General features: G+C 39.6%; 1 protein-coding gene across 5 annotated transcripts in view; it reads left to right on the forward strand.

Annotated features, from left to right (window-relative positions):
• asic2 (acid-sensing (proton-gated) ion channel 2) overlaps nt 1-9,214 on the forward strand; it is a 394,155-nt gene extending 384,941 nt beyond the window's left edge. For all 5 annotated transcript variants that reach the window (XM_040044560.1, XM_040044572.1, XM_040044558.1 and 2 more), the window contains 3 exons: nt 6-85; nt 738-806; nt 2,416-9,214. In XM_040044560.1, coding sequence (XP_039900494.1) covers nt 6-85; nt 738-806; nt 2,416-2,517 — 251 coding nt within the window. In that variant the 3' untranslated portion in view covers nt 2,518-9,214. The remainder of the gene's footprint in view (nt 1-5; nt 86-737; nt 807-2,415) is intronic.

A 9,214-nucleotide genomic window follows, 5' to 3' on the forward strand; every position in this document is an offset into this window, starting at 1 on the left:
CACAGGTGATATTGGTGGCCAGATGGGTTTGTTCATTGGAGCCAGCATCCTCACCATCTTAGAGCTGTTTGACTACGCGTATGAGGTCTGTTTCAAATTTCTTACCGTCATATATACCTGTTGAAAGGACTAATAAATCCTGAACACCAGCCCTGCTCTCAATAGAGTTGAATAATTTTTGTTTTTTTGATTTTTGGTAGAGCCCTGATCGTGAATGGTGACAACAGAATCAATGTCACAGATACAAAAAGCAGATAAAAAGCTAAATTCACTCTGGTTCTGGCTGAGATAAAGGACTGTGGGATGATACTTTTCCATTACCTTTACTCTATTGTGCGCCTTTTTTTTAGAGCTTCTCATGCTGCTTTCAGCTTCGCGGGGTTCTGATAAGCACATAACAGTCTTCACCTGCCCTAGGGTTTTACAGATACACAGAAAAAGTCATTTTGAAGAATTTTTCCTTCATTTTAATGACCATATTATGGGGTTATGGGGATAAGAAGGCCTCATGTCGCTGACATAAGCATTTCTAAAGCAACTTTTTTCAACATGAAAGCTGTTGCTTTCACGCTGAGCTTATTGTAATGTCGTACTTTGTTGCCACATTTCCCACCTAATTACGTTTTTACCTTGAAACCAAATGTTTCTTTACAGTCAGTAATTACAAGAAGAGCTCTCAGAGATCTTCTCTAACAGTTGGAATTAAGTGTTTCTGATTTTTATTTTCTGATCTGCAGGTGGTGAAAGACAGACTACTGGACTTACTAAGCAGAGAGGAGGAGGAGGAGAGTCATGGAGAGGACGTGGTAAGAGTGACCTTTACACTTTTTCTTGTTAGTAGTCTTCACTGAGAGCTCTTTGGAAGTGGAGCATGTAAATCTGGTATAATTTCACTCACTCCGATCATGCATATCAAACCGTGCACTATTCCTGCTCCTCCACACAAGCATGTAGAAAGGGCACCCAAGCAAGACTAAGACTGTGTTCTGACCATGTCATGGCAATTTGGCAGGAAAGCTTAGCTCCAAAAGAGATGTCTTGATGAAACCAAGCAGCAACAACCACTGTCTTTAGTGTTACTAATGTCAGCGACAGTATAAGGAGTACCATAATGTTGATGGACAGAACTGTCAAACTGTGCCCTAATTTAATATAAATTTGAAGGAGGATATCTGCAGAGTAGTCAGTGAGAATTATCAGCTTTCAGTAGCAGCTTATTAGACATTACTTTTTGTTTGCTAATTGATTTTGTTGTTATTATTATTATTATTTAGTTTTTGTGTATTTATTATTGTTTGTTTTGCTGCACTTTATTAAAACTGAAAAAATTGCTCATGTGTATATCCATATCTCCTATGCTAACAAAGTTATCCAGTCATGACTGAGTTTCAGTTTTAATAATGGAATAATTAGCTGGTCTACTGGTTAGCACTCCCAGTTATGTGAGTGCAGAGGTTAGCACTTTCCCCCTCACATCAAGAGGGTTCATTACATAGGAAAAAACCCTCCAGAAGAACCAGGCTCAGGAGGAGGCAGCCATCTACTACACTCAGTTGGGGATGATGGAAAGAGAAGAGAGCAGCGAGAGACAGGACAAAATACACACTATAAAGAGAGAGCCAGACTTTAATGATAGCTGATGAGTAAATACAAAGTAGTATATAAATGCACAAAAAATGAAAAGTGGCGAACTTCTGCACTTCACACTGCATCATGCAAATTTCCCAGCAGCCTAGGTGCATTACATCGTGTAAATCCCAAATCCAAACTGGGAGCCCTCCCAAACTATTTTTAAAGAGAGCAACATGCTATGTTGGGGTGATATGGTACTATGAGGACTTCAAGATAAGCTAGCACATGATTATTCAAGACCTTGAATGTGAGAAGAAGGGTTTTAAATTTGATTCTGAACTAACAGGGAGCCAATGAAGCGAAGCCAGTATAGGGGAAATATGCTCTCTCTTTCTAGTCCCTATCGGTACTCTCGCTGCAGCGTTCTGGATCAACTGAAGGCTTTTGAGGGAGCTTTTAGAACAACTTGATATTTACAATAGTCCAACCTAAGTAATAAATGCAGTAAGCAACTTTTTTATAGCATCACTAATTGTTTTTATCCTGAGTTAGTATTAGGTTAGACACCATGTTTCTAAGATTTTTAGGGCCGAGTACAATAACCTCAGATTTATCATTTGTTTTGTTTTCCTGAATTCAGATTAAGGAAATGAAAACACATTAAGCCAATGAGGGTTTGTGCATCTTATTGGTCAAGTAAAAACCTTTTGATCAGACCTTGCATACTTATACTAATTCAGTTTTCAGAGTTCAGGTGGAAGTTTGGTCATTCTAAATATGACCTGTAGGATCTTGCCACTTTATAATGTGACCTAGCCCTTGGCCTTTCACTCTTTTTCCCAGAGTTCCTGTGACCCTGTGGCAAACCACTCAGAGTCCATCAGCCACACTGTGACTGTCCCCTTGCAGACAACGCTGGGCACCCTGGAGGAGATTGCCTGCTGAAGCCCGTCTCCCTTCCCCTCAGAGCAACACATATCCAGCGGCTGCCTCCACTAGGTGGCGCTACATCCTTCGCTACAGCATCCTGCAGGACCTTAAAAAGGGGGGGGGAGGAGACAAGGACAAGAACACTGGTTGGTCTAAGGACAGCGCTTTGCTCTGTTACACCCCTCCCCCCGTCTGAGGCACTAATAGGGATGAAGGAGCTGTCAGCTGGACTTATCAGCACTTTTTGTCACCCTGCAATGGGAGGGTGGCCTCTGCTGTGCCAAACCCGCAGTGGGGTCTGAGTCTCCACATGCACGCACACACAAAAAATGTGACTGGGTGGGACAATAACCCATAAAGGGGACTCATCCCTGTGCAGCATATTTATGTAAAATAACACAAATATGTTGCTCACTGCCAAACGAACTGTACAAAAATTGGTTTCGACTGTCCAAACTGCATGCGTCGATCTCTCTTGCTCTCTTTGCTGATGCATACGTTGGACTGCAGTGTTGCTTTACTCTATATGTGCGCCATTTGCCCCGCCCCCCATCTGCAGCACAGGCCTGTAACAAGGGCCCAGGTGAGATATTGAACTTCGAATGTACAGATTGAACGTATGGTTGTTTAAAATCATAGTTCAGGTTGTGACCAAACCGTCTCTGAAATCTATTCTAATGAGCAGTTTATCATTTCTTTAATATGCAGCTAATTTACTTTGTAGTAGGAGTTGGTGAAGTGTGAGGGAGAAAAAAACGTAATATTTTTTGCTTTGTTTATTGAAAACAGTGCGAACATTTAGGAGCCCACATTTTGCATATTCTTTTCACCTTTCAGTTTCTGTTTAACGAGTTTACTCGAAGGCAAATTTGTTGCGTGCAGTGCTAAGCCCTTCTTTACAGGCATCTTTAAAGGGATGCCGTATGCTTACATTTAATTTATGTGAATAAAGGACTTGCTTCTGGCTGCTGCACTTCACCAGAGGATTTATTTGCCTGCCAGACAGCAAGCCTTGTACAAAGCACTGCAGTAAATGAATACGGCCAGGGAGTTGTTAAACCATTATTTCATTAAGAGAATGTCAGGGTGAAATTTTGGACAGCTATTACCATTTTATCAAGAATGGCATCGTTTTGTCCTCGGCCAAAAGAAATCCCCAAGCTTAACGATTTTAAACCAATTTCATGATTATAAAAATGATTACAAAAGCACCATGAGGAGTGTTTGGCCAGGATGTTTGTTAGGATACAGGGTCTGCTGTGTTATGGTGTAAATAATTGTGTTTTATTTTCTCTCTATGGCTTTCATAAAAACGGGTACCACGCAGAGATGCCTGAAGCAACTCTTATTCAAAAGAACTTTGGTGAAACGTCAACTCCAGGTCCACAATTGACTGCATATATGTCACGTTTCTTTAAGAATATTACTCATTCAGCAGTTCTAAGTAGGCCAGTATGTTATTGAGGTAGTTGAATGTCGTGCTAAAAATGAAAGACCCATGCTTTTCAGTACGGGTTTAGCTGAACCTTGAGTGTACTCAAAAGCAACCATTACATAGTACATCGTGGCTTCACACCAAAAGCTTTTGTGATACTACTCGGAAGATTTAGTGTATCTGAGTTTTTTGGGTTTGTTTGTTTGGGGTTTTTTTTTTTATTTCTAGCCCATGATCATCCTGGCTTGGTCTCTGTCATCATGGTAATATACATTACAGGTAGGAATGAATTCAAGTGCTTTGTTAGACTGTTTGAATTATGATTTCCATCTGTGGCTCAACCTGCTGTCTGTGTGTATCTCATGTTGTGGCTTCAGATGAACACAGTCCTCAGCTACCCTGCAGGGGGGAACATAAACGTGTCTCTTCTCTCGCCGGCACCGACACTGGCTGTTTCTTCTGTCTACGTCAGCTTCAGTTGTTATTGGAGGACAGCGTTTTCTCATTTTGTGATGCAGCATACAGTGTGTGTTTTTAATGTGAAATGATTAAATGAAAACATTGTTTTGCAGCGGCTGGGGTGTTTTTGTGGTACGGATGAGCAAGACAAGCCTGTTTGCGTATCACCGGTGAACAGCAAGGAAACTTAATGTGTTTTACAAGGGCATCAAGCAGGAAACAGAGGATCAGAAGAAGAGTTGCTGGGAATGAAAACTGAGGATAGTTGGAGTTCAGGCATCTGCAACCTCAGCTGAAATAATGGCGTTACGTCTCTGTAAGCCGCTTTGCAACCCACATACGCACCAGATCCTTCTCTTACTACTATTCCTGAGTTAATCGATGTCATATATGCTGTCACTGATGCCTTCTTTGTTCTGTGCTGGGGTTTTAAATGTCCTATGCCTTTAATTTCTGCATATTAAAGGGTCCCCACCCTTTAATATGCAGAAAAAAAGGTCCTGGAAAATGGGCAGTTATAAATTACTGCAGATGGAAATAGCAGTTCTCTGATTGCTTACATGTAGATCCTTAGAGGATAAAAGTCCTTCACTTTAATTTAACTTGTTAGCATGCTAACAATTAGCCTTAAGCAAAATGCGTTGATAAGAAGGTTAGAACATTAAGACATAAAGATCATACCAAATTACTGACATGGTTATTGGTTAAGGTTAGGAACGAAAGTGGTAAAGACACAAACATATTTGTACTAAATATCGTGTTGAAACATCCATTTTTCTTTGAAATTTCTCACTCTGATCCAAAGTTTTGGATAATAAGAGCTGTGTAGACAGCTTAATAACATGTGATTGTTAGAAAATAAAAGAATAAAGACAATAATGATCAACAATTGAATAAAACAGAAGAATCTTAAGAATAGAGTTACAATGCAGTTTGGGTTTGATTATTTTAATATTTGGTCTATAAACGTGAGCATCATTCATGATATTTACAGCTAATTATGTAAACGTATGTAAATGTAACTTCTGAGAAGCATGTTGTTGACCACACTGAAGCTAAAAACATGACCATATTCTCTAAGATCAAATACTTCAGTGCATTCAAGTGTATAATGACTAAAGAAGAAAAATGCTGTGCTCTCCCGAACAAAAGAAGGCATCTAGACTGTAGAATTAAAGCCAACAAGTAGGCTGCGTGCCAAAATGTATCAGGATGTTTCTTTATTTATTTGATTTTTGCAAATAAGATCTATCCCAGCAGCGGTGAGTCCAGTCACATCCAGCCAATTAAATTCAATTTTGTTTATATAGCAAATAAATCACAGCAACAGAAAACAGCCCAAAACGTATGACCCCCTTTGAGCAAGCCAATAAAAACTGCTAGACTATAATATAATTATTTAAGTTTAAAAATGAGACATTGAATTACCTCCTTATCTGCACACTTATTCCAATAGATATTGTTTTTGCTTTGTGTTTCTGAGCTTGTTAATCTGCTGTTCTCTATGGCAGTAGTAGTTCTTTAATGTGTAATTTATTGTGATGGGTAGAAAGTTACCTCTGAGTCGTCTTTAAGGACATTCTGAACTCTGTAAGATACAATGAGTTATTCTTTATTTATCTGAGAAATTCTTTTGGAGAATTTAAAATAATAATAAGAATACAAGAATAAGATCTGACATCCATCCATAGCTTTTCTAACATTTATCCCAGACAGCAGTAAGTTGTGCTGCCCTCTCTCTCCCTGCCGCTGCCTACAGCTCATCCTGGGGGAAACTTAGGCAATCACCTCAGCCAAGAAATATAATCCATCCTGCATTTCCTGGGTCTGCCCTGAGGTCTCCCCTCCAGTTGGACATGCCCAAAACACTTCACCTGAGATCCGTCCAGGAGGCATCCTGGACAGATGCCCGAACCTCTTTAACTTGTTCCTGTATTGCAGGAACAGCAGCTCTGCCCTGAGCCGCTCCCAAACGACTGACTGAGCTCCTCAGCTGGTCTCTAGAGGTATGCTGGGACATTCTTCTGAGAAGGTTCAGTCAGTTCAGTGTTTCTCTTGGACATAGGTGTGGTTGGAACAGAAGATGATCCACCAATTAACTTTGATCCCACTTCACCAAAAAAGACCAGGACGGTGAGCATGGCTGCAGAAATGACATCAAACAGCCTGTCATTCCTGACCATGAACAAGAACTGAGATGCTTGACTTCTCCATATGAGGCCTGGAGCAGGCAATCCACCTGTTTGCCTGAGAATCATGGCTTCAAAACTGGCAATTCTCATCTCAGCTACATTGCTGTCCCACTACACGCTCGAGGGCACCGCTCAACAGGAGCGCAAATCTGAAGCCCACTAGTTGGACATATTCGATCCATCCCCTGACTGTGCAACGAGATTTTGTCCATGAATGTTATAAGCAAAATTTGTGAAAAGGGCAGCCATATAGTCCGAAGCTCACAGGCACCTACACAACTCCTACAGAAAAAAAAAAACCTGAAGAAAATCAAGCTGGATCAATTGTACAGTGGCCTGGTGAGATGCTGACATCTGTGCAACATGCACTATCGACAGAAATGTTCCCCTATTCAGTCTCAGATGATTACAAAAGCTTGAACAGAGAAGGAGTCACACCACAGCAGCTGAAAAAAATCCTCTCGAAACCCAATTTAGCTCGCTGGTCAGGTTTTACTAGGCATCAGTGCTTTTAAGAAAATCTAACACCGTTACAGTGGCTGTAATGAACCTTTGAACTCACCGAGAGTCTGTGTGATTTCACACTTTTCGATATTTCAGTTTTTTTCCTCTTTAATTGTCAATGAAGAGCTTTTACTCTCAAGTTTTTAAAAATTTACTTAACAGAGTACGATGAATACTATCGCCACCTGTAACAATTAGGGTAACATATATGATTTAAAATCATTTTATTGATGTGTAGATAAGGTGGCGTGAATGTTGTTTACGTAGAGCTTTAATGCTATAGGGCGTCATCTTCCACAGAGCACGAGAAAATGTGTGCCTGCTGCATCTGTGTCTGCCTCCTGATGATAGTGTGCCAGTCCTCCTTTGATCCTGTAGGATACATTAAATCAGGACTCATGGACTCAAAAGAGCTCCATTTTTTAAAAACTGCATTTATATAATTGAGTGTCCCCAAGAATCTCAATACATCAATTCGTTTTTAGAAAGCACCAAATGGCAAAAGAAACCAATGATATGAAATCATTAGTCCTAAAAATTGGTACGATAGAAAGAAGCATCTGTGAGACATGATTAAAAAAGCGTTTTCCTCCAGGGTCTGTGGGATGAAGGTTAAAGGAAAGAGATAATATTCTACTTTAGAAATGCATCAAAGTTAAAAGAAAGAATGATTAATGGGCACACTGAGGGAATTATACTCACAGGGACATCCAGTTTTGTTTAAATTCAGAGATAAGGAGCAGTTACATTTTCAGAGTTATCTGTTTTCCAAAAGGGTTACTTCTGGTTTACGTAAATTAGTATTCTTCACACCTTTTTGTCTTCTCGGAGCTGCTGCAGGCTGGAGTTCAGCCTCAGTTCAGTCTTAGTTCGTTTAACAGATATTTAGGAATCAGAAATTGCCGGCAGGTCAGCCATAGTGCATCAGAAACTCTATGTAAACACACTGATTGCCTTGGTAGAGCGGGAAGCCACACAAAGACAAGGTTGCACAAGTACTTAAAAGAGCATGGCAGAAACAATAAAATCAAATGCTTCGGTGCATTAAAGTGTTTCATGAATCAATTTTGCATGTTAAAGCAAGAATGGAAAATGGCTGAGCTCTGCCAAACACAAAAAGGGAGAGGGGTTTTGTAATGTCAGAGTCCACAACGGGGCTGTGTGCCCAAATATGTCAGGATGCATTTGTTTCTAGATGAAAAACACTTTCTAAAAAGCCTATTGTTTATATGTTTTGTGTGTCAAAGCAAGATCACACAAATATGGATTTTTAAAACAAATCCCGTGTCAGAAAGAAATGTGCATCCATCTGTTCAGGCTGGTGTTCACGAGGGAAAGCCAAAGGCTCTCTGATCTGAACAACCACAGTTCATTTGTCTGCACGCTCATTATAAACCCTGCAAATGTAATAATGGACACAGTTTTTTGCCATGGTTTGTTTACTTTTAGACACGAGTATAAATGTGAGGGTTAATTTGAGGGAAGGGAAGGATAATTTTAAAGACTTCTTAGGGTTAAAGCAAACACTCATTATCTGAACAGCTGGAACCAAACAAGCATCAACAAAAAAGCAGACATACCCAGTGTTTACCGCGAGTCCAAATCCCAAAGTTATGTAGTTAGATGTCAAAAAATTACATTTTACAAGCTTAAACTTGTGAAAAAAATGACTTATAGTTAAAAAGTTAAGTTTGAAGAAACCATTTATCTGCTAAATATTCTTACACTTTAACTTGAAGTCAGTGTTTATTATAAATATAGAAAGAATTCACATAGATGTACAATAAATACTGCCTCTGTTAGGGAGGTTTTCTGTTCTAAATTCAGTATTCATTAGCAGATTAACTTAAAAACATGGATTTAAATTAGTTTTGCTTTGGGCCAGGGAAGAAACTTTGAAGCAAATTTTTTGCCTACGGGTGAAACGGCTGATGATTTCTTCCTGTTTTTCTTGGTTCAAGGTTGGCGTTCTATTTATTCATGTCTCGAGAGATTTCTAGCTGTTTTTTCAATTTTTTATAACTTCAAATTTTATCCAGTCTTCATAAGAATACATTAAATTTACAGATCGCCTCTGAAAACATGCTCCATTTTCTACCGTCCATACAGTTTTGTTTTGTTT

Source organism: Simochromis diagramma, unplaced genomic scaffold, assembly GCF_900408965.1.
Source record: "Simochromis diagramma unplaced genomic scaffold, fSimDia1.1 OVJJ01000321.1, whole genome shotgun sequence".
In the NCBI taxonomy this organism is placed as follows: Eukaryota; Metazoa; Chordata; class Actinopteri; order Cichliformes; family Cichlidae; genus Simochromis; species Simochromis diagramma.